Below are 26,503 nucleotides of genomic sequence, written 5' to 3'. Positions count from 1 at the left end.
GTAGAAAGGAGTTTTGACTGCTTCTCTTAGCTTCCCTCTCCTGTCTCAGGAGGATTCTTAGGGAACAGAGTCCTATCACCAGCAGAAGTTATAATGTGAAAGTATCTGTAAAGATTAATTTTAGAAATACTCGTTATTCTTGTGGAAAACCTAAAGAAGTAAACAGAAGCTTCTGTATTTTTATTTCCTACTAAATATTTGTCCATCCACTCATTAAGTAACTGCATCTGAGTTTTTATGTACCAGTTCTTTTCTAAATATTATTAAAGAAATCACTCAACTCCTAAAATAAAATCACTTTTAATTGTATACATGTTATTATTTTAAATTAATATGAACATCTTTAAAGTAAATATATGTTTGAACATTATAATTTAACAGGTCTAATTATTTTAACATTCTTCCAAAAGAACATTTATAATTGATACTCTAATTTGGATTAACTGAATCAGTACTCAGTTTTATCTTTTGAAGTGTTTTCCAAACAGGACTTTGCTCAGTGATGTAAGCTTTAGCTGTTATCATTCTGTAGCAGATGCTATCTATGTATGGTTTGGAGGTAGTCTGGAAGAAGATACAAACATGCAGCATTATTTACAGAAATAAGGTACGTATACAGGGTCACATCAAAAAATACCTAACTTTCATTCAGCAAATATCTCTTGAATACCTATGCACTAAGTACTATGTATGAATTATTAGAGTAATACAGAGAAAACACTTGATCTCTATCGTCAAGGAATTTCAAATGTGCAAATCAAAAAGAATATTATAAGAATTATTGTAATGGGGATATGTTCTAAGTATGAGCTGAAACACCTAATTCTGCCTAGCGGGGATTGAGGGTGTCTGGGCATACTCTACAGAGGAGCATAAGCATGAAAAGAAAGTGGACAACTGGTGGAGAAGATTCTGTAAAATGGTATGTTTGCACTCTTGACAGTTCATGATGGCAATGTGACCAATATTTATACTTTATAATTTGAAGGAAGACATCAGTTATCAATAGGGTCAGCCAAATGCTCTTGTAGCCCCAAATGAGTCATAAATTTTAGTGGCTACTGGAAATAAATTGAGAAGACTTGTGAGGCTGAGTTCAGGCTTAGGAAAGAAGAGTTGCATGCTGAAATAGCAACTTCTCTGAGGGGAAAAGAAGTAGAGTATTTGCCAATTGTGCTCAAAAGAGTGGCGATTTGAAGTAAAAAACCTTAAAATGTTTGAATATATGTGTATGTATGTGTCATTTTCTACAGATGACTCACCTTAGCTATAGTGCACATAAGATTAATAGCATTTACTGGGTTGTGTACTGGAAGTATTCGTAAGTTACTACCCAGGAATCTGAAAAACAATTCATAAGTTATATAGATCATATAACTTACTGACACGTGTTCTCTTAAATAGGTGGGAAGAGACAAGCCTCTACTGTTTGTTGTTTAAATATGCATGCCCTACTCATTCCACAGAAAATGTGAGGTGGCGTTATAGCCAGCACTTAACTAACAAGTGTTCCCTTTTGGTTTGGTCTTGCAAGAGAGACCCATAAATCAGAATGAACTCTGAAACGTATCACCTCAATTCATAGCACAGCTATTTGACCTGTGTTTCATTAAATATCAATATGACATGTTAACATCAAGTTTTATCTTCTAGCAAAATAAAAATCACCTGCCTAAAAGAAATAAGAACTGAAGTAAACACAATATAAGAAAAATAAGTCGATAGTGCTATTCTTCCATACCTCTGCTGAATCCTGAACATCAGTTTCCATTCTTCAGGCCCATGGAGGGCAGCAGACAGAACCAAAAAACTATTTTGGTGAATGTTAATAAACTTCTCAATTTTGGCTAGGAATAATTCTCCAGCTGACATAAAGCATTCTTTAGCATCCATCAGTAAAAATGCTACTCCTAGGAAAGGTGAATGTAACATAAAATATCACTTTGTCATATAGATCAAATTTTGTTGTAAACTCAACAAAAATAGCTATAAATTTTAGTAACAAATGTCCAGACCCTAAACTCATAAGGAGTAGAAATTACTGTAACAGAATTCTTAACACAACAAAATGGTTTTGGTAGTTCTTTAAAGTGCTCTGTATAAAAATGGCTTGGTCTAAATATTTAAGAGAAAAATTTTTTTGGTAAGTACTTTTTTTTTCAGACTAAGGTACTGTCCACATGAGTAATGGCTAGTTTTTAGTTAAAAGATAAATTATATTTTAGAAGTTATTTTTTCATGTTTTTTAAACTGTTTACTGGTTTATTACAAAGTATATTACAAAGGATACAGACGACGAAATGCATAGAACTAGGTATGTGGGAAGGGACACAGAGTTTCAATGCCCTGCTCCTCTCCAGGCACCTCCATGTGTTTAGCAACCTGGAAGCTCATATAATGATTTTTAAAAGCTGGAAATCAACTAAAGAAAGGTAGTCTTAAGCAAGCCTTCAGTTATTTCTTGGAGAAACCTTTCTATCAGAATATAAAGAATTATATAAATTAATACACTCAGTGAGCAGATATCTGGAACCTCTGAAACAGTGTCAGGCCTATAAGAACGGTCCTGAAGGGAAACTTGATTTAATTATAGCTCTTCAAAAGATGTGAGAAAGACTATGTGATTATATACTAATTGAGTGAACTTGGGCTATGTATATAACCTCTCTGAGCATCAGTTTCCTTATCTGTAACATGGGAATAATAATTCTTTGTTAGGTTTGTCAGGAGGTTTGAATAAGATAATGCACATAAAGTGGCTAAGGCACATAGTGGTATTCACCAAAAATAGTTTATTTCTCCACAGAGGGCTCTCTATTCAACAGAAGAATGAGTTTAAGGCTGGACTACTTTCAGCATGGAGGTCTATTCTAGGAGTTTTTCAAAGCACTTGCTTTCCAAAACCTCTGCTAGAGTAGAGGTCTATTTGCAGCTATCCTGGTAAACTCCTTTACCTCCACCTCTTTTATGTCTGTCATTTCTCAAGCACAGGTGGAGCTGCTCCCTTCCCATTTCCCCAGCCTTCTCTTATCCTAATCTAATTCCTTCCTATACTTTTTCCAAGACTCACAGTTGTACAGTTTTATAATTTCAGGAACATTTATTTGTCCTCATACGGTTTTTTAATTTGTTAATATTTATTTATATTCACCAAAGTCTCATACAAAATCATGAAAAACACTCTGTTGTTGTGGTTTTTTTGGTTTTTTTTTTGTTTTTTGTATATGAATTTTGAGTTTTGTTATGTTATTTAGAAACAAATTTAGGACAGTATTTTAAAACTGTAAGAACCAGAGAAAATGCAAACTTCTTTTTCTGCATTGTGATGTTGGTCTCTGTTAACACAGATAATTTTTTTTTTTTTTTCTTTTTTCCCCTGGGACTCTGCTTAAGAACCACAGATAATATTTTAACATAAGTATTGATTGTTTGGAAAGTGGATTTTTCTGTTTTTATTTATCTCAGTTCCAAAGCAAGTAGTTTTTTCCATCCTCTACCAGACTCTACTTGTTCAGTTCTATTGTAACAACTGTAACCTAAAAAAGGAATATATTTTGTGTTGGATATATGCACTGCTTTTGCAGCAGTAACAAAGTTTTACACATTTACCTCTCCCAAAAGATAACACCTTAAGCTTATTACATAGTTACTATTAAATTACTGAAATTTACACCCATGTATTTTATAAGAAACTTCAATCAAGGCAGTTAGTAAATAAACCATACCAGAAAGAGAAAATATAATTGATCCATTTTCCACTGAATCTGAATACCGAACTTTGTGGCTTTGATTTTCTAGGGCAGTTGCAACTTCATAACTCTTTAAAAAAAATTTCAGAAATACAAACTTTAGACAGGCTTACAATAATTTTATTAAAGCTAATGAAAAGTTAAAAGACGTTTAATTGCTTATTTTATAACTACACCACTTAAAGATTTGATCATCAAGAAAAACTACATATTCTCTCTGGAGGAAAATACTGTTAAAAACTTTTTTAAAAAGAGCAAAAATATTAATTTCCACTACAACATTTATAAGTTTTGAATGGGTTGTATACTATAGTTATGTTATTTAGGGACAGAAATTAAGGACAGTATTTTAAAACTATAAGAAACAGAGAAAATGCACACTTATTTTTTTATTTTGTTTAAGAGGCAGAGGGCTTGCTATGTTGCCCAGGCTGGCCTTGAACTCCTGAGCTCAAGCGATCCTTCCACCTCAGCCTCCAAAGTAGCTGGGACTACAGACACAAGCCACCATTCCTGGCTGCAAATTTCTTTTTTTAAAAAAACCTTGGAGGTGAATTCTGACACACATTCATGTATAACTATGGGAAATGGGTGGTTGTGTATTTCTAAAATGGTGTATAGAACCACAAAGGGCCAAACACATAGAACACCACACAGGAGACAACCAATTCTCCAGTTCATCAGTTTATATTACATTGACTTTACTATACTTTTAAATGTTTTAAGTGAGTCAGAAAACATGTATGAAGACAGCAATAGGACTTTTGATTTCAACACTAACCATTTCAAAAATCATGTCATTTCCTATTCCACCCAAGCAATAAGATCATATTACCTAAGATATTAAAATCTAAGTGGTTAGTAGTGTTTCCTGATAAGTTAACACTGAAGCTCATTAGTCTCCAGATAGATAAAAGTCCCTTAAGTAGATTGATTTCTCATTTTGTTTCATAACATATATTTTAAGAACATAGGTTGAAATTATATATAAAATATAATTTTTTGCTTCCTGAAGAGAGTATTTTGTGCCACTCAGACAGATCCTGACCTAGAGTTCAACAATGGCTCTTTTCTTTTGCTGTTTTAAAATTATACATTGCTTCCAGCAATGGCAGATTAAGTAATTTAGGCCAACCCTCCTGCTGAAGGCAACTAGCAAAGCTGGACAATCTTTTAAAATCCACTTGAATGCATCATGAAGCTAGTGGGATAGTAAAAAAAAAAAAATTGTAAGGTTAAGATCCATACAGAAATTCAGATATGAGCCAGCATTTAGGCCAATATTTCCCTGAGGGTATCTGACAATTCAGGAAGAAGCTGAAGAGACGCTGAACAGAGCTTTTGACAAAAGTAGAATGGCTCCTATAGGAACTAAAGCCCAGCTTCAAACTATTTCAATCCTGAAATTGTAATAAGATGATATTGAATTACTAGTGCTTCCAAGAGCCTTGCAGAAGCACTCCCTAGAGCAACATTTTTCAATCAGGTCATCTCATCTGAATTACAGAACAAAGAAAATGATCTGAGTATTTTCTCAATTCTCTCATAACTAGCACCATTCTAGATGTACATGAGATAATTTATCATATAAAATAGATGCCTTAAGAGTTGGGTTGCTAGATTTAGCAAAAACACTCAGTTAAATGTGAATGACAGATTAATGTTGTAATTTTTAATTACATAATTATAATAAATTCATAATTATAGTAAATTCATTATTTACCTGAAATTCAGATTTAACTGAGTATCCTATATTTTATCTGGCAACCCTACTTAGGGAATTAGGTGTTTAATTTTCTTACAGAATTAAAGCTTTTCTAAAGAAATATACTACTCTAGGCTTCAAATTATTTCTACAATTTTTAAATACAAATTCCAACACACAATCAAAAATAATCACAGCCTGAGTAAGAGCAAGACCCCATTTATACAAAAAATAGAAAAACTGGCCACACATGGTGGCACACACCTGTAGTCTCAGCTACTTGGGAGGCTGAGGCAGAACTGCTAGAGCCCAGGAGTTCGGGGTTGAAGTGAGCTATGATGATGCCTCTGCACTCTAGCCTGGGTGACAGAGCAAGATCTTGTTTAAAAAAAAAAATCAGACATAAAAAGAGACAAGATTACATGAAAGAGAATCATCAAAAACAACAGACAATAGAAACAGACTCACAAGGATCCATGCAGTGAAACTATCAAGTACACACCTCACAATAGCCATGTTTACTATGATCAAGGGGATGAAAGGTAAGATTGACAATTTTGGCAAACAACCAGAAAATATGTAAAAAAAAAAATGTAAAAGATGTGAAAGAGTCAAGAAAGCTTCCTAAAATTTGAGTCAAATCTTCAAAATGGAAAGCAGTGTATCAAGCAGACAAGTGAAGGAAGAAGACAAATGTAAGAGTATGGACAGAATAACATAGGCAAAGCCATTCAGACCTGAAAGTATGGTTCTTAAATAGTGAGTGTGTAAGGTATACATCAGTCAATCTGGGGACAGTGTTAGGAATAACTGCTGGCAGATCATGAGGACCCATGTGTGTCACGTTAATGAATTTTAATCATGTCCCATCTGGGGGCACCAACTAAAAGAATAATATCCAGGTGCTGTGGCATGTGCCTGTAATCCTAGCTACTATGGAGGCTGAGGTGGAAGGATCACTTGAGTACAGGAGTTTAGGACCAGCCTGGGCAACACAGCAAGACTTTGTTTCAATAAAAAATAAAAAAGCAAATAAAAGAATGATAAAATACAGAATGATAAAAAATAATGAAGATAAAATTAGAAAGTATTGAACAGAGAAAAAAATAAGTTCAAATTGATTGATCAAAATAACCAGGAAACTAGGACTAGAATTTTTCAAAATATGTTTCATGGAACATTAGTCCCATGAGATATTAAAAGACGTTCCTTATTCAAATTAGACTGGGAAATGCTGAATATTATTTTGTCTCCTTTGGGGTTTTATAATGCATCTGAGAATATATATATATATATTTTTTTTTTTTTTTTGGAGACAGAGTCTCGCTCTTTTGCCTTGGCTAGAGTGCCATGGCATCAGCCTAGCTCTCAGCAACCTCAAACTCTTGGGCTTAAGCAATCCTTCTGCCTAAGCCTCCCAAGTAGCTGGGACTACAGGCATGCGCCACCATGCCCGCCTAATTTTTTCCATATATTTTTAGGTGTCCCAATAATTTCTTTCTATTTTTTTTGGTAGAGATGGGGTCTCGCTCTTGCTCAGGCTGGTCTCGAACTCCTGACCTCAAGCGATCCTCCCGCCTCGGCCTCCCAGAGTGCTAGGATTACAGGCGTGAACCACTGTGCCCGGCCGCATCTGAAAATATTAAAGGCTCTGAAGAGTAGTGCAGTAAAAAAAAAATTTTGTTTGGCTCTCTTTATACCAGCATTCCAAATAAAATCCATACAATACTCCTGCCTGCATATGAAAAATCTATGAATATTCTTTAAAACTAGTATTATATCTAATAAATTTACTCATAAGAAAGAAAATGTAAAAGCAGAAATGAAAAAAGGCACTTAATAACTGGTACAGAGTTTATTAGAAAATTAAAAGAATGCCTATAGGAAAAATTTCACCACAGAAATGTCAATTTCATAGAGTTAAACTTAATAAATTTAACAGCCTCTATGAAATGGGTAATATTTGTAAAAATATAATTTATGAAAATAAACTCACAACAAAGTACAAAAGCTAATGAAGCAAAAATCATAGAAACCATTATATTCTATGTTTCTTAAACAATTATCAAAACAGACAATTTAATAGAAAAGCTCCTTTACACCTTAAAGTACAAATAATTTCCGAACTATATAAACTGCATTTGCACAAAAGGAATAAATAAAAAAATTATGTAAAAGAAAACCAGTATACTCTCTATAAAAACAGCATAAGAGAAAACTACAGACCAATGATTAGTAAAAATGATGTAAAAATAAAATATTAGCAAACTAAATTTCAAAAAAATTTTAAGAATCTACAATGACCAACTCATTTAATGAAGAAATGCAAGAATTAGTAATTTAGGTTCCTCTTAAACTGCAGAAAACAAAGTTGAGGAAAATATCTTGAAAGAGGAAGCCAGAAGGGGGGAAAAAACCCTTACCTATAAGAGAAGCAAAGATGAGAATTACATCAGCTACTCTTCAGAAACCATGTAAGCAAGAAGAAAGTGGAGTGAAATATTTAAATTTTTTTTTTTTTGGTTTGTAACCAGTATATTAAGGAGACATTCATACATTTCAAGAACTGCTTATATTCTGATACCCAGATTTAAGCATGTGAACACATCAATGAGACTTTTAAACATACAATTAAAGCTATTCATCATTTGCTATACTACCAACATTAAATTACAGTTACTTTGGAGCATAAGTCAAATGGTTTAAAGTAAGCCTGTAACATACCTAAGGAAGACCTTCCTATATTATGCATGCAAATTACTTGTTCATGTAAAGGTATCCTCACTTCTAAATTATCCACTTCTGGAAGTTACTACCCAGGGGCTTATCATGGTCCAAAGAGAAGAAGGAAAAAATAACTGGGATTGGTCAAGTTACATATATATGGATATATTATATATGGATGGCACAGAGGGAATGCAATTCTAGAAGTGCAAGCCCTCAAGAAGCAGCATATTATGATAAACCCCTTCTTTTGAAAGGCATCTTTTCTATCACTGATACCCCAGGTTAAATTATATAGCATTGCCATCTTCAAGTAACACTTGAGGCAAAATAAATGCTGAGGCATCACAATGAATCCCACCTAATACAAATTACACAGACCAACACGTCTCTCAAATTTAAGTTTTCTTTTACTGATTGTCAGTTAAATACAGAGTTTTAATTTCATAGCTTAACAATGAAGGGTCATACATGAAGCCAATACACACACCTAGCATTTCAGTCTAAGCTTATCCATATACATAGCTGAAATCAATTACAAGGTTTAGCCTAACAAATGCTAGGGGAAATTTTTTTTAAAGTAATTTTTACAGGTATTAAATTTCACCTTGCACACTGAAGTCAACATATATACAGGGCAAAGTCAGACCTTTTATATTTGCATTTATTCATTTAACTTTTAAAACACTACTATAGTTGAATATTAAAAGAAAAACAATAGCAAGTAGTGAGCATATTATGATTATAGTCCTTCACTCATTCATTACTGCACATAAAATGCCAGTAGTGAAGTGTCATTCACTGGCCTCATTAAGAGGTGTGACACTGACCACCACCTCTGGGATGATGTTCATCATCCTCATATGCTTCTCCATTGTAATGGTGCCGTCTTTCTCGATTTGGATCAAAGTCCACCAGTTCTGCTTGATCCATTTCATCAGTCTCTTCTACTTCCTTCCTCTTGGGTAGGAGTTTTTCCAGCAAAGACAGTTTATCAGGAGAAAGAAAGCCATTTTCAGGGAAATTTACCTTAAATTCGATGATTAGGCGACCCTTTTCATATGGTCTCTGATAAATTGGCATGCCTTTATTTAGCACACACTTGATATCTCCATGCTTGATAATTTGACCTGGATGAGAGGTAATGACTATGGTTCAGTTGTCAAGAGTAGATATTGGCTTTTGGAAGCCACATAATGCTTCAACCAGCTGTCTGTCCATACACATGAAAAGGTCTTCTCCTCGTCAAGTAAAAACAGCATGGTCCTTCTGATCTAACACAATGATAATATCTCCTGGCTCCAGTCCTGGTTCTTGGTCTGCTTCACCATGGAACGTTATCTTCTGGACATCTTTCATGCCTTTGTCAATATGAACTTCTAGAATCTTCTTTTCTCGAACTATCTTCCTTCCATTGCAGCTTTTACATCTATCTTTAGGACTGATCCATTCCCCATGGCCCTGGAACTCCAAGCATACAGACTGAATTTGCTGAACCATTCCAGGTCCTATCTGATGAATTCTTCTTTGCATTCCAGTACACCTCAGCAATTGGGGCAGTACTCTACTGCTCCTTTCTTACCACCTCGGCCTTCACATTTGTGACAAATCACATTCTTTTGCAGAGCCAGTTTTCTTGTTGCACCATTATATAAATCTTCTAAGGTTACTGAGAGCTGATGTGCAACATTTTTATCTCTCTTTTCTCTTTGCATCCTTCCTTCTCCTCCAAAAAACATATCAAAGATGTCCATGGGGGAGCCAAAATTGCCAACTGCTCCACCCTCTTTAATTGCCTGTTCTCCTCCTTTGTCATATAGTTCCCTTTTCTTTGCATCAGAGAGAACTTTGTAAGCTTGAGAAATCTGTTTAAACTTCTCTCCTTCATTTGGATTCTTATCAGGGTGGTACTTCAAGGCCAATTTCCTATAAGCCTTTTTCAACTCTTCATGAGTGGCATTGGGTTTGATGCTCAAAACATTATAGTAAGTGCTTTCTTTCACCATTTTCTACAGCTGGTGAGCAGGCTGAGGTTGATGTGGAGGAGCGGGAAGGAGCGCATAGCTGTGCGCAGCTTGGGCAACCGCTGCTCCTCCAGCTCTCACTGAGCATTCTGGAAAGTTCCGTGAAATATTTAAATTGTTGAGAAGAAAAACAACCAACCTAGAATTCTGTAGCCCAAGAAGTTATCCTTCTAAAGTGAAAGAGAAATAAAAATTTTTTCAGACAAAAATTGAGGAAAACTGTTGCTGGTAGACCTGCCTTGCAAGAAATTTTCAAAGATATTCTCTATAGAAACTGAAAATAATATGTCAGAAACTTGGATCTATATAAAGAAAGGAAGAATACTGAAGAAGGAATAAGTGAAGGTAAAATAAAAACTCTTATTTTTTTATTCTTAACAGATAACAGTTTGTATGAAAAATAATAGCAATAATGTATTCAATTAGGTATGTTTTTCTATATATATCTCTTGTGTGTGTGTATCGGCACTCTGTATTCATGGATTCTACATCTGTGGATTCAACCAACTACAGATCAAAAGTATTTGAAAAAAGAACAATAAAATATAAGAATACAAGAATAAAAACAATACAACAACTATTTACATTGTATTAGGTATCATAAGTAGTGTAGAGAAGATTTAAAGTAAGTATGTGGGAAGATTGAGTAGGTTATGCAAATACTATGCCATTTTATACAAAGGACTTGAACATCCATAGATTTTGTGTTTTTTTTTTTTTTTTTTGAGACAGAGTCTCACTTTGTTGCCCAGGCTAGAGTGAGTGCCGTGGCGTCAGCTTATCTCACAGCAACCTCAGACTCCTCGGCTTAAGCGATCCTACTGCCTCAGCCTCCCGAGTAGCTGGGACTACAGGCACGCGCCACCATGCCCGGCTAATTTTTTCTATATGTATTTCTAGCTGTCCATATAATTTTTCTATTTTTAGTAGAGATGGGGTCTCACTCTTGCTCAGGCTGGTCTCGAACTCCTGACCTTGAGCGATCCACCCGCCTCGGCCTCCCAGAGTGCTAGGATTACAAGCGTGAGCCACCGCGCCCGGCCAACATCCATAGATTTTGGTATCCAATGGGGGTCCTGGAACCAATCCCTCACAGATACCAAGGAACAAGTATGTGCCCCCCCACACACACAGTTTGAGTATCCCTTATCCAAAATGCTTGGGACAAGAAGTGTTTCAGATTTCAGGGTTTTTTTTTTTTTTTGCAATATTGGAATATTTGCATTATACTTACTGATTGAACATCCCAAATCTGAAAATCTCCAGTAAGAATTTCCTTTGAGAGTCATGTTAGCACTCAAAAAGTTATGGCTTTTAGGAGCATTTTGGATTTTGAATTTGGGATCCTGAACCTGTATATACTTATTAATATATATGCTTATATATAAGTGAAATGAATGACAGCACTGATACAAGGGACAGGAGGGAGGAATTAGAATTATTTTGTTATTATAAGATACACTACCTGCGAAGCAATATAGTGTTATTTGCAAGTAGACTTGAATTAGTTGTAAATGTATACTGCAAACTCTAGGGCAACCACTAGAAAAAGTTAAAAAAAAAAAAAAAAAGGTATAACTGACATGCTAAGAAAGGAGAGAAAAATGGAATCATATAAAATGCTCAATTAAAACCACAAAAGAGGCCGGGTGCGGTGGCTCATGCCTGTAATCCTAGCACTCTGGGAGGCCGAGGCGGGTGGATTGCTCAAGGTCAGGAGTTCGAGACCAGCCTGAGCAAGAGCGAGACCCCATCTCTACTAAAAATAGAAAGAAATTATATGGACAGCTAAAATATATATAGAAAAATTAGGCGGACATGGTGGCGCATGCCTGTAGTCCCAGCTACTCAGGAGGCTGAGGCAGAAGGATCGCTTGAGCCCAGGAGTTTGAGGTTGCTGTGAGCTAGGCTGACGCCACGGCACTCTAGCCCAGGCAACAGAGCAAGACTCTGTCTCAAAAAAAAAAAAAAAAAAAAAAAAAAAAAAAACCCACAAAAGGCAAAAAAAAGAGTAGAAGGCAAAAATAGGAACAAAGAACACGGCCAACAAATTGGAAATCATAATAAATATAGTAGTTATTAATTCAACTAGATCAGTAACCACTTTGAACATCAATGGTCTAAATGCAACCATTAAAATACAGAGATTGTCAGAGTGGATCAAACAAAACCCACCTATATGTTGTCTACAAGAAACTCACTTTAAAGTTACATATAGATTAAAAGTAAATGGATGGAGAAAAGGATACCATGCTAACAGTAATCAAAGAAAGCAGAAGTTGTTATAATATTCATTTCAGGCAGCAGACTTCAAAGCAAGGAAAATTATCAGAGATAAAGAAGGTCATTATATGATAAAGGGGTCAATTTTCTAAGAAGACATAACAATCCTTAATGTGCATGTGCCTAACAAAGAGCATAAACTATGTAAGGACTAACTGATAGAACTGCAAGAAGAAACAGTTGAATCCACTGTCATAGTTGGAGACTTCAACACCCCTCTATCAGAAAAGAACAAATCCAGCAGGCAGAAAATCAGTAAAGACATAATTGAATTTAACAACACCATCAATCAACAATAGATGTAACTAATCTCTATAAACTATTTCAACAACAGAAGAATACACATTGTTCTCAAGCTCACATGGAACATTCACCAAGATAGACCATATTCTGGGCCATAAAATACACCTCAAAAAATTTAAAAGAATAGAAATTATACAATATCTGCTCTTAGAACACAGTGGAATTAAACTAGAAATCAACCAACAGGCAGATAACTGAAAAATCCCAAAATACATGGAGATTAAACAAAAACTTCTAGATAACACACAGGTCAAAGAAAAAATTCAAGATAAATTTAAAAATATTTTGAACTAAATGAAAATAAAAATACAACTTGTTAAATTTGTGGGGTACAGTGAAAGCACTGCTTAGGGGCAAATTTGTAGTGCTGAATGCATATATTAGAAATAAAGAAAGACCTAAAAGCAATAACTTACATTTCCACCTTAGGTAACTAGAAAAAGAAGAGCAAATTAAATTCAAAGTAACCAGAAGAAAAGAAACAATAAGAATTAGACCAGAACTCAAAATTGAAAATAAGAAATCAATAGAGAAAATCCATAAAACCAAAAGTTGATTCTTTGAAAAGATTAACGAAAGCAATAAACTTCCAGCCAGGCTAAGAAAAAAAGAGAAAGGACATGAATTACTAATATCAGAAATGAAAGAGAGGCTAACAATACACACCTCATGGACATTAAAAAAAAAAAAGGAATATTATGAATAACTACACCCACAAATTTGATAACCTAAATGAAATGTACCAATTCCTCAAAAGGCACAATCTTCCAAAACTCATATAAGAAAAAAATAGACAATCTCAACAGGCTTATATCTATTAAGGAAATTAAATCAATTATAACAGAAAGCATCAGGTCCAGATAGGTTCACTGGTGAATTCTATCAAACATTTAAGGAAGAAATAATAGCAATTCTCTACAATCTCTTTCAAAGAACAGAAGCAGAAGAATACCTCCTAACTTACTCTACGAGGCCAGCGTTACCCTAATACCAAAATCAAACAGAGACATTATGAGAAAAGAAAACTACAGACCAATATCTCTCATAAACATAGATGCAAAAATCCTCAACAAAACATGAGCAAATCACAACATCCCTAATCATCAGGGAAATGCAAATCAAAACCACAATGAGATATCACTTAACTCCAGTGAGAATGGCCTTTATCAAAAAGTCCCAAAACAACACGTTGGCGTGGATGCGGAGAGACAGGAACACTCATACACTGCTGGTGGGACTGCAAACTAGTGCAACCCCTATGGAAAGCATTATGGAGATACCTTAAACAGATTCAAGTAGACCTACCATTCGATCCAGCAATCCCATTATTGGGCATCTACCCAAAGGAACAAAAGTCATTCTATAAAAACGACACCTGCACCTGAATGTTTATAGCAGCACAACTCACAATTGCAAAGATGTGGAAACAACCCAAATGCCCATCAATTCATGAGTGGATTAGTAAATTGTGGTATATGTATACCATGGAGTATTACTCAGCTATAAGAAATAACGGTGATATGGAGTCCTTTTTGTTCTCCTGGATAGAGGTGGAATCCATTCTATTAAGTGAAGTATCCCAAGAATGGAAAAACAAGCACCACATGTACTCGCCAGCAAATTGGTTTCCCCGATCATCACCTAAGTGCACATTTGAGAATAACACCAATTGGGTATCGGACTGAGGTGCGGGGTGGGGAGAGGGGATGGGTGTATAACTACATGATGAGTGCGTTGCAAACTGTCCGAGGAATGGTCACGCTTGAATATTCTGACTCAGGGGGATGGAGGGTGGGGGGAGGGGATGGGGGTATAACTACATGATGAGTGCAATGCGCACTGTCTGGGGAAGGGACACATTTGAAATTCTGACTCGGGGGGATGGGCGGGACATGGGCAGTGTATGTGGCCTGAACTTTTGTACCCCCATGATGATAAGCTGAAATAAAAAAAAAAAAAATGAGTAAATCAAATCTGACAATGTATAAAAAGAATTATACACCACAACCAAGTAGGATCTATCCCAGGTATATAAGGCTGGTTCAACATTTGAAAACACATTAATGTAATCCACCATATCAACAGGCTAAGAAAGAAAAATCATGTAATTGTATCAATAGACGAAGAAAAGGCATATGATAAAATCCAACATTCACTCATGGTAAAAAAACAAACATTCCATTTATGTGATGAATTAAAAACAAAAAATTAAAAAAAAAGAGAAGAAAAACAAACAAACAAACAAACAAACTCTCAGAAAACCAGGAATAAAGGGGAACTTCCTCACCTTGATAAAGAATATCTACAAAAACCTACAGTTAACATATACTTAATGGTGATAAGCTCTCCCACTAAGATCAGAAACAAGGCAAAGATGTCCTCTCTCACTACTCCTTTTCAACATTATACTAGAAGTCCTAGCTAGTGCAATAAGACAAGGAAAGGAAATAAAAGGTATACACATTGGGAAGGAAGAAATAAAATTGTCTCTGTTAGTAGGTGACATGATCATCAGTGTAGAAAATGTAAAAGAATTGACAAAAAAAATTTCTGGAACTAATAAGCAATTATAGCAATATTGCAGGATAAAACACAAGAGTCAATTACTTTTCTACTAATATATATCAGCAATGAAAAAGTGAAATTTGAAATTTAAAATACCACACTATTTGTTAGCACCCCCCAAAATAAAATACTGTAGGGATAAACCTAACAAAATATGTATAATATAGGGCTGGGCGCGGTGGCTCACGCCTGTAATCCTAGCACTCTGGGAGGCCAAGGCGGGTGGATCGCTCAAGGTCAGGAGTTCAAGACCAGCCTGAGCAAGAGCGAGACCCCGTCTCTACTAAAAATAGAAAGAAATTATCTGGCCAACTAAAATATATATAGAAAAAAATTAGCCGGGCATGGTGGCGCATGCCTGTAGTCCCAGCTACTCGAGAGGCTGAGGCAGTAGGATCGCTTAAGCCCAGGAGTTTGAGGTTGCTGTGAGCTAGGCTGACGCCACGGCACTCACTCTAGCCCGGGCAACAAAGCAAGACTCTGTCTCAAAACATAAAATAAAATAAAATAAATAAATAAATAAATAAAATAAAATAAAAAAATAAATAAAAAATAAAAATAAAAAAAATAAAATATGTATAATATCTATATGAGGAAAACTATAAAATTTCCATGGTCATGGATGGGAAGACTCGATATTGTCAAGATGTCAGTTTTTCCAAACTTGATCTACAGATTCAGTGTAATCCCCATCAAACCCCCAGCAAGCTATTTTGTGGATATTGACAAACTGATTCTCAAGTATATTTGAAGAGGCAAGGCCCAGAATAGCCAACACAACACTGGAGAAGAACAAGATCAGAGGGTTGACGTTAGCCAACCTCAACACCTACTATAAAGCTACAATAATCAAGACTGTGGTATTTGTGAAAGAGTAGATAAATGGATCAATGAAAAAGAAGAGGGAGCCAAGAAATAAAACCCCATATAGTCAATTGATCTTTGACAAAGGAGCAAAGGCAATACAATGGAACAAAGACAGTTCTTTTATACAAAGAGTGATGAAACAACTGGATATCCACAAAAAGAATGAATCTAGACACAGACCTTATACCCTTCTCAAAAATTAACCAAAAATGGACCGTAGACCTAAAGACAAAATGCAAAACTACAAAATTCCTAGAAGATAACACAGGAGAAAACCTAGATAACCTTAGTTATAGTGATGACTTATTTTGTTATTTTTTAAGAGACAGGGTCTTGCTCTGTTGCCCAGGCTGGAATCCAGTGGCCCAATCAGGATTCACTGTAACCCTGAACTCAGGGACTGAAATGATCCTCAAATGATAAACGCCTGAGGTGATGGATACCCCAATTACCCTGATTTGATTAACTCACACTGTATGCCTGTATCACAACATTACATGTACCCTATAAAAATATACAACTACTATGTACCCATAATAATTAAAAATAAAAAAAATTTTGATTACAGGAAAAAAAAGAAAATAGTATAATAAAATAAACAATAACAATAAAACCCTGAGTGGATAAGTTTAACAGGAGTAAAGAGAGAATTACTGCTATGGAAGATGGAATTGATGAAATCACCTAGATTGCAGCCCAAAGACATGGAAAAGAAGAAAGGGAAGGCAAAATACATGGAGGATATTATGAGAATATCTAATATACATCTAATAGGAGTTCAGAGGGAAAGGAAGGAGAGAATAGGACAGAGGCAATATTAAAGGAGATGATGGATAAGAACCTTATAAATGACACCAATTCACAGATTCATGAAGACTCAAAAGATAAAAAGAAATCTATACCTTTAAATTATAGAATGTCAAAATCTGAAAAGCAGACAGCGAGAAGACAGGTAATCTTCAAGAGAGTATAATTAAACTGACGGCTGTCTTATTAACAGCAACAATGGCATCCAGAATCCAGTATAATGAGATCTTCGATATGCAGAGAGAAAACAGCTATAAATCCAGTGAAAAGTATCTTTCAATTTAGAGCCACTGGAACTCTTACATATTACTGATCGGAGTACAAAACCATAATCTGTACATTTATTCTAATTTTAGTTGCACAGTTAAATGGATGTAATGTTCACTTTTAGTGAACTTTATAAAACATTTTGGAAATTTCTTATAAAGATATACATACACTCACCATATGACCCAGAAGTTCCATTCCTAGGTGTTTTACAAGAGAAATGAAAACATACGTCTATACAGAGACTTACACATCAGTGGTCAGAACAGCTTAATTTATAATAGCCCCAAACTGGAAACAACCCAAATATCCATCCACTGGTGAATGAATAAATAAATTGATAAATAAATCAGGATATATTCATATAATAGACTAGTGCTCAGCAATAAAATGGAACAAAATTATTGTTACATGTAACAACATGGATGAATCACAAAAGCATTATTATGCTCAGTGAAAGACTCCAGGCACAAAAGATTACAAATTGTATAATTCTATTTATGTGAAGTTCTAGAACAGGCAAAATTAATCTATAGTGATAATCAGCTCAATGGTTGCCTGAGGTAGAGGTGGGAAAGGACTAACTACAAAAAGCCATAAAGGAACTTTCTAGGGTAATGAAACTATTCTATATTTTGATTGGGGTAATAGTTATACAGGTATACACATTTGTCCAACTTACCAAAATGTGTATTTAAAATGTGTGCATTTCCAATAGGATCAAGATGGCCAACTAGACTCAAGCAGTATATGCCTCCTCCGTGGAGAAGAACCAAAATAGTAAGCAGATTCTCACATTTCAAGCATATCATCTAGGAGAGAACACTAGGTTTCACCAGGGAGGTGATGGGAAGCACCAAAAGTAAGAAAGGAGAGGGTGCAGGGCAACTTACATGGCAGGGCAGGGCCTGGCTAACAGCTGGGAGAAGCTCCTTGATGTGAAGAAACAATGAGAAACAAGCCCCTAGGGCTCCACTCTCTGAGATAAGCTTTTACGATCTTGGCTACAAGAGCACCCTCCAACCCACACAGGTCTTAAGGCTAACATAGGGAGCTGCTTGGAGACAGCACAGAGACATTGCTCAAGAAAGTAAAACCACATAGAATCTGAGCCTAGAGCAGCTTGAGCCAGGTACCATTCTGTGAGCCTAGATACCACGGAACTGTGGGCATGCCTGCAGCCACTACGTAGCCCCAAGAAGAGATAGAGAAGCCTAGGTGTTCCTACACACCCCTGGGAAGGTCCCCACTGCCCTGCTACAGGCTCTGTTGAGACTGAGACATGAGTGGAGAACATTTTCCACAGTTTCTCACCCATGCTGCTTGCCTTGGTGGTGGTGGTCGGTGTGGGGGGGTTGTGGACAGCCTTTCTGGTCACAGGTGCAAGGAGCCATTTTGAAAGTATGACACTGGACTACACTCCACCCTTCGGCTGAGTTTGGGGTGATGTATCTGCAGCCCCTGCCTGAGAGGAAGGGGCAGGGAAATCAGGTTTTCCAGCATGTATCTGGGATGGCGCCCACTATCCTGCAGCCAGCTGCTATAGGATTGAGTCTCAAGTGAACTGTACTCCCCAGTTTCCTGCCAGTGTAGCCTACCTGAGAGGGCCTCACCTTCTCTGGTTACAGGCCCAGGGTACCATTTTGGGAGACTAAAGTTAGGCAGTGCCCTGCCCTCAGGATGAGTTCAGGCTGACACAATTGTAGCCCTGCCCAGCTGAGGAGGGATGGGGTGCCCAAGTTCTCCTACACACACACTAGGACAATTTCCACTGCTTTGCTGTGGGACCAAATTTCAAGCAGAAAGCAGTCCCTCCAGCATCTTACCAGTGCTGTTTGCCTGGAAGCAGTCTTACCTTCTCTAGTAACAGGCCCAAGAAGCCATTTTAGGAGTTTAAAGCTGGGTAGTGCCCCACCCCCAGGCTGAGTTCACGCTGAACCCTGCAGAGGTGAGGAGGATTAGGGAAGCCCCAGCTCTCCTACACACACCTAGGACAATTCCTATCACCCTGCTATGGGCTCCTATGAGACTGAGACAAGAGTAGACAGAATGCCCAGTTTCTTGCCCAGGTTGCTTGCCTGAAAAGGGTCCTGCCCTCTTCGATTGCAAGCCCACAGTTGGCACCATTCTGAGAGTTTAACACTGGGCCGTGCCCTACCCTTGGGCTGAATTCAAGGTTATGTGGCTGCAGCCACCTCCTGGCCAGGAAGGGACAGGGGAGACCAAGCTATCCTGAGCACACTTAGGGCAATACCCACTGCCCTGTTACAGGCAGCTATGAAACTGGGGACTACCCTGCCTGATCAATTGAAGATACTAGTAACACCAACACAGACCACTTGGGTCCTAATGGGTGGATCTACCACCACTATCACCACTTGCCACATCTCACCAGCTGCTCAGGGGCCTGAGAACCTGATCATACACCTAGTCCTCTGCTTGAACTGGTAGCTTCTGAATAAGCAACCTGAAGGCCCAAGAATTGTTCCCCTAGGACACATTAACACCACTGCCAATGTAAGCTGCTCTAGCCCTAGAATCAAGCATACTTTAGCCCACTGCTTCCACCACTGGGACCCAAAGACTGGCTTGGCTGGTGTTCAAGTCCCCAGCAAAAACCATCACCACAGTATCAACTAACAAATGTTCCCTAAGCCACAAAGGAAATCATAGATACTACCGACCCTGTGTACTGCCTAAGAAATCACACAATGATGCACACTATTACAAATACCCAAAACCAAAGCCAAAGTATCCTACTGTCCTACTCAACCAACAACAACATACATACATCTTCAGGAAAAAGCAATTTCAAAAAATCAGAACAAGCAACTACAACATCACATGCACAGATATCAATGGAAGGACATATGAAACATAAAAAAGCAAGGAAGTATGACACCATCAGAGGACTACAATTGTCCAGCAACAGATCCCAATCAAAAAAGAATACCTTGTAATGCCAGACAAAGAATTCCAAATATTGATTCTACAGAAGCTCAACAGGATGCAAAGGAGATCTGTAAACCAATACAAAGAAATCAAAAAATCAATTTAGGATATGAATAAGAAATTTACCAAGGAGACAGATATCTTAAAAAAAAAAATACAGAAATTCTGAAGCTGAAAAATTCATTGAAGGAAATGCAAAACACATTCAAAAGCTTCAAGAACAGACTAGACCAAGCATAAGAAAGAATCTCGGAACCCGAAGATAGTTCTTTTGAAATAATCCAGTAGGACAAAAATAAGGAAAAAAGAATAAAAAAGAATGAGCTAAGCCTAGATTTGATAAATGAATTCAGCAATGTCTCAGGTTATAAAATCAATGTAAAAAATCAATAGCATTTCTATATACCAACAATAACCAAGCTGAGAACCAAATCAAGAACTTAATCCAGGCCGGGCGCGGTGGCTCACGCCTGTAATCCTAGCACTCTGGGAGGCCGAGGCGGGTGGATCGCTCAAGGTCAGGAGTTCGAGACCAGCCTGAGCAAGAGTGAGACCCCGTCTCTACTAAAAATAGAAAGAAATTATATGGACAACTAAAATATATATATACAAAAAAATTAGCCGGGCATGGTGGCGCATGCCTGTAGTCCCAGCTACTCGGGAGGCTGAGGCAGTAGGATCGCTTAAGCCCAGGAGATTGAGGTTGCTGTGAGCTAGACTGACGCCACGGCACTCACTCTAGCCCGGGCAACAGAGTGAGACTCCGTCTCAAAAAAAAAAAAAAAAAAGAACTTAATCCTATTTATAATAGCTAAAAAAAAATACCTAGGCATAAATTTAACCAAGGAGGTAAAGATCTCTGCAAGAAGAACTACAAATCAATGATGAAAGAAATCACAGATGATACAAAAAAATGGCAAAATATCCCATGTTCATGGACTGGAAGAATAAATATTATTAAAATGACCATACTGCCCAAAGCAATCTATAGATTCAATGCAATTCCTATCAAAATACCAACATCATTTTTCACATTTAGAAAAAACAATTCTAAAATTCATATGGAACCTAAAAAGAGCCCAAATAGCTAAAGCTATTAAGAGAGGCAAAAAGAACAAAACTGGAGGCATCACATTACCTGATTCCAAATTATATATATACATACGTATTTTTTAATCTGAGCAAGATTTATTCACTAACTTCATATTACACTATAAGGGTATAGTAACCAAAACATCACCGTACTGGCATAAAAGTAGACACATAGTTCAATGGAACTGATTAGAGAACCCAGAAATAAAACCATAAAATAAAACCAGCCAACTGAACTTCCATAAAGCAGACAAAAATATACACTGGGGAAAAACCACACTATTCAATAAATGATTCTGGGAAAATTGGATAGCCATATGCAGAACAATGAAACTGGATCCCTATCTTTCACCATATATAAAAATTAACTTAAGATGGAGTAAAAACTTAAATGTAAAACCCAAAACAATAAAAACCCCAGAAGAAAATATAGGGAAAACTCTTCTGGACATTGGCCTAGCAAAGAATTTATGACTAAGATTCCAAAATCAAATGCAACAACAACAAAAATAAATAAATGGGATTTAACTAACCTAAAAAGTTTCTGCACAGCAAAAACAAAAAATACTCAACAGAATACAATAGGCAACCTAAAGAATGGGAGAAAATATTTGCAAACTATACATCTGACAAAAGACTAATATCCAGAATCTACAAGGAACTCAAACAACTTGGCAAGAAAAAAAGCCAAGAAACCCCCTTAAAAAGAAGGCCAAATATATGAACAGACATTTTTCAAAAGAAGATATACAAATGGCCAGTAACATGAAAAATTGCTCAACATCACTAATCATCATGGAAATGCAAATCAAATCTACAATAAGATACCATCTAACTCCAATTAGAATGGCCATTATTAAAAATTCAAAAAACAATAGTACAGATGTGGTGAAAAGGGAACACTTATACATTGTTGGTGGGAATATAAATTAGTACCACCTCTATGGAGATTTCTCAAAGAACTAAAAGTACATCATTCAATTCTGCAATCTCACTACTGGATATCTACCCAAAGGAAAAGTCATTATAACAAAAAGATACCTGCACTTGCAACACAATTCACAATTGCAAAGATATGCAATCAACCTTAAGTGTCCATCAATTGCTGAGTGGTATGTTAGTCCATTTCGCGTTGCTATAAATGAATATCTGAGACTGGGTAATTTATAAAGGGAAGATGTTTATTTGGCTCACAGTTCTTCAGACTGTACAAGAAGCATCATGCCAGCATCTGCTTCTGGTGAGAGCTTCAGGGAGCTTCCAATCAAGACAGAAGGCAAAGAGGGAGCAGGTGTATCACATGGTGAGAGGACAAGAGAAGGAGGCGATAGTGCCAGCCTCCTTTAAACAACAAGCTCTTGTGGGGACTGATAGAGCTAGAACTCACTCATTATTGCAGGGAGGGCCCCAAATGATTCATGAGGGATCTTCCCCCATGACTCAAACTTCCCACCAGGCCCCACCTCCAGCACTACAAATCAAACTTCAACATGAGATTTGGAGGGGCCAAACATCCGGATGATATTAAGGGGATAAAGAAAATGTGGTATATACTCTGTAGTACTACTCAGTGACAAGAAAGAATGAAATAACTTTTGTAGCAACTTGTATAGAACTGGAGGCCATTATCCTAAGTGAAGTAACTCAGGAACAGAAAATTAAACACCACATATTCTCATTTATAAATGGAAGCTAAACCATAGCTACACAATGGCACCCAGTATCAATGGTATAATGGACATTAGAGACACCCAAAGGGGAGGTTAGGAGGACAGGAGGGATGAAAATTTACCTATGAGGTATAATGTATACTACTTGGGTGATAGGTATGCCAAAAGCCTAGACTCCACCACTGTACAATATATACATGTAATGAAATTCAACTTGTAGACCCTAAAACTATTCAAATTTTAAAAAGAGAGAAAAAACCAAACCCAAAACTAATTTTAAAAAGGGGGTAGACTGATTAAATAAATAAATAAATAAAATGTGGCCAGGTGTTGTGGGTCATGCCTGTAATCCCAGCACTTTGAGAGGCCAAGGTGGGAGGATCACTTGAGGCCAGGAGTTCAAAATTAGCCTAGGCAACACAGCAAGACCCTATCTCTACCAAAAAAAAAAAAAATTAGCTGGGCATGGTGGTGGGCCTGTAGTCCCAGCTACTCAGGAGGCTGAGACAGAAGGATCGCTTGAGCCCAGGAATTTGAGGTTTCAGGAGCTATGATCTCACCACTGTACTCCAAGCTGGGCAACAGCGGGAGACCTTGTCTCCAATAACTAAGTAAGTAAGTAAATAAACAGTGTTCATTTTATTGTATGTAAATTATACCTCAATTAAATTGATTTTAAACTATTTTTAAGATCAAGGGGAAAATAAAAATTTGATACTAACAAAAACTGAGAGATTTTGCCTCTAGAAGATTCTCATTGAGGTAATTTCCAAATTATATTCTTCAGATAAAAGAAAATGGATCCATGATGAAATGTCTGAGCCTTAGCAAAGAAAGAAGAACAACAACAACAACAAAAAATATAGCAAAGACATGGGTAAATCTAAACAGACATTAACTTTAGAAAATAATATTTTGTGTAGTTAAAAAATAGAATTAAAATATATAACAATAAGATATAATACAGAAAGGGTATTTGTAATTATAGTGTTCTAAGTTTCTTTTGCTGTTTACATGGAGGCTAAAGATGATTATCTATTTTGGCTTTTGTGGAGGTGAGTATATAATCATCCCTTGGTATATGTAGAGGAATTAGTTCTAATACCCTCACATATACCCAAATCCTTGCATACTCAAGTCCCGCAGTCATCCTGCAGAACCGCCCACATATAGGAAAAGTTGGCTCTCCATATTCACAGGTTTCACATCCTGTGAATATCATATTTTTGATTAGCTTTGGTTGAAGAAAAATACCCCATCTCTAAGTACAGTTCAAATCTGTGTTAAGAGTCAACTGTATATGTTAATATTTCTAGGATAACTACTATAAAAGATAGAAATAGAACATACAACTTCCAAAGCTTGTAGAGAAAAAAAATGAGAAAAAATAACCAATCAATACAAAAAGAATAAAGAAAGTAGAAAAAAAATAAACAGAAAAGGTGGAACAAACATAAAGCACAAAGCAAGATGGATAAATATAATAAATAAATGAACTAGAAGTAGTTGCTTTTGGCAAATTAGCATGGGTTGCAGACACTCTTTCTCAAAAGCAGTCTGGAAAAGCTATAGAAACAAGAGAGAAACACGAATTCCAAAAACCTAAAAAAAAGCAGCATGAAAAATTCCAGTAAGATTTAAGGCTGTATTAAATTGGCATGTGTCATGGAGCTAGATGGCTAAAGCCAACAGTGCAGAGTGCAGCTTGAGGCAGTAGGGAGAGGATAGGATGGATAAAAAAATCTTATTTTAAGTCTTATTCTTGCCTCTCTCCTTCTTACCATGAAACAATCATTTCTTGCCCCTAATTCCAGATATCAGTTGGTATCCATAAGATAAATATCAGGGCAATGGAGAAGTCTTGTGGGCTGAGGAGTTAAAAACAGTTGTGGGCTGTGCAACTGCCCTCAGGCATTCAACTGCCCTCTCTGAAATGTAGGAAGACCAGCCTCTTTCCAATGCTGCCAAGGCTAGGCAGATCAGTTTCTCATTGTTTATCTCTCATAAAACCTTAAGTTATATATGTATATATATATATATATACACACACACACCCACACACACAACATACATAGGTATACACATATGCTTTACTAGTTCTGGAATCTCTTAGTAACTCTATTAGAGCAAGCTTAGAGAGAAAAAAAAATTTTTTTTTTTTTTTTTTTTTTTTTTTTTTTTTTTTTTTTTTTTTTTGAGACAGAGTCTCACTCTGTTGCCCAGGCTAGAGTGAGTGCCGTGGCGTCAGCCTAGCTCACAGCAACCTCAAACTCCTGAGCTCAAGCGATCCTCCTGTCTCAGCCTCCCGAGTAGCTGGGACTACAGGCATGCGCCACCATGCCCGGCTAATTTTTTTTATATATATTTTTAGCTGTCCATATAATTTCTTTCTATTTTTAGTAGAGGTGGGGTCTCGCTCTTGCTCAGGCTGGTCTCGAACTCCTGAGCTCAAACGATCCGCCCACCTCGGCCTCCCAGAGTGCTAGGATTACAGGCGTGAGCCACCGCGCCCGGCCGAGAAAAAAAAAATTTTAGAAAATTTCCAACCTTCAAAGATTTAGGGAAGTAGGATATTGAAAACGGATGCAAAAAGTTTACAATTTATTTATTTATTTACTTTTTTTTTTTTTTTTAAAGAGACAGGGTCTCATTCTGTTGCCCAGGCTGGAGTGCACTGGTGTGATCACAGCTCACTGCAACCTCAAAGTCTTGGGCTCAAGTGATCCTTTTGCCTCAGCTTCCCATAAGTAGCTGGGATTACAGGTGTCTGCCACTATGCCCAGCTAATTTTAAAATTTTTTTGTAGAGACAGGTCTCACTATGTTGCCCAGGCTGGTCTTAAACTCCTGGCCTCAAGTGATCCTCTTGCCTCAGCCTCCCAAAATGCTGGGATTACAGGTGTGAGCCACCACACCCGATCTATAATTTACCTTTAAAATACATTTATTAATAGTTTATGTACTTCCTGCTCCCCACAACTAATTGTGGATAATTAAGCCAAAGGATCTTTTAAAATATTGTTCTATATGAAAACTGCTCTTAATTTTTTAATTAAAGATTAATGGCCCAATATCCCTTTACCTTAAGAGATGAGCTAATAATAATGGTGGTTGTCCATTTTCTTTTTTCTTTTCCACCACTTTCAGCCATCTGTCTGTCTTTGGATCAACGCAACTTCTAACGGTGCCATAATCCGAGAAATTAAGAGCAAAAAGAACACACAGAAATGTTTGATGAATAACTAAATTAAAGATAGAAATGGAGATATTTTAAAGAATATTTGAACAAAAAAATTTGACAATGGAAAAAGCATCTGTCTTGCTTTACAATCAACTTCAATACTATGCTTCCTATTAATAATTATTAAACGCAATTGTTCCTATTTCAGAGCACTTACTTAAAGAGGACTTGCATTAAGAACTGTGAAAGACCTGAGGTTTTATCCTACTTGCAAACTGAGAAGTTAGCCTGCCAGAGTTTCATGGATACAGCTAG

At 36.6% G+C, this 26,503-nt stretch overlaps 1 protein-coding gene and 1 pseudogene across 1 annotated transcript; both read right to left on the bottom strand.

Moving 5' to 3' along the window:
- Positions 1-281: 281 nt before the first annotated feature.
- C8H1orf146 (chromosome 8 C1orf146 homolog) lies at positions 282-26,201 on the bottom strand. The gene is made up of 5 exons (XM_069478208.1): positions 26,090-26,201; positions 3,726-3,819; positions 1,742-1,910; positions 1,263-1,341; positions 282-564 (listed from the first exon to the last, which is right to left on the bottom strand). Exons 1-5 carry the CDS (start codon positions 26,156-26,158, stop codon positions 430-432), a joined length of 546 nt encoding a protein of 181 aa, XP_069334309.1. The 5' UTR covers positions 26,159-26,201; the 3' UTR covers positions 282-429.
- Positions 8,989-10,184, bottom strand: LOC138389685 (dnaJ homolog subfamily A member 1 pseudogene; annotated as a pseudogene).
- Positions 26,202-26,503: the final 302 nt, after the last annotated feature.

This window comes from Eulemur rufifrons, chromosome 8 (genome assembly GCF_041146395.1).
Source record: "Eulemur rufifrons isolate Redbay chromosome 8, OSU_ERuf_1, whole genome shotgun sequence".
NCBI classification, from domain to species: domain Eukaryota; kingdom Metazoa; phylum Chordata; class Mammalia; order Primates; family Lemuridae; genus Eulemur; species Eulemur rufifrons.
This window is presented reverse-complemented; position numbering and strand designations above follow the sequence as displayed.

Bases quoted from the DNA above. Each gene is read 5' to 3' on its own strand.
- C8H1orf146 (XM_069478208.1), bottom strand. From the start codon at position 26,158: ATGGCTGAAAGTGGTGGAAAAGAAAAAAGAAAATGGACAACCACCATT. The intron at 1,342-1,741 runs GTATGGAAGAAT...ATTGTTTTTCAG, and splicing joins ATGTTCAGGATTCAGCAGAG to ATTCCTGGGTAGTAACTTAC. The intron at 565-1,262 runs GTGAGTCATCTG...ATCTTCTTCCAG, and splicing joins TTATGTGCACTATAGCTAAG to ACTACCTCCAAACCATACAT.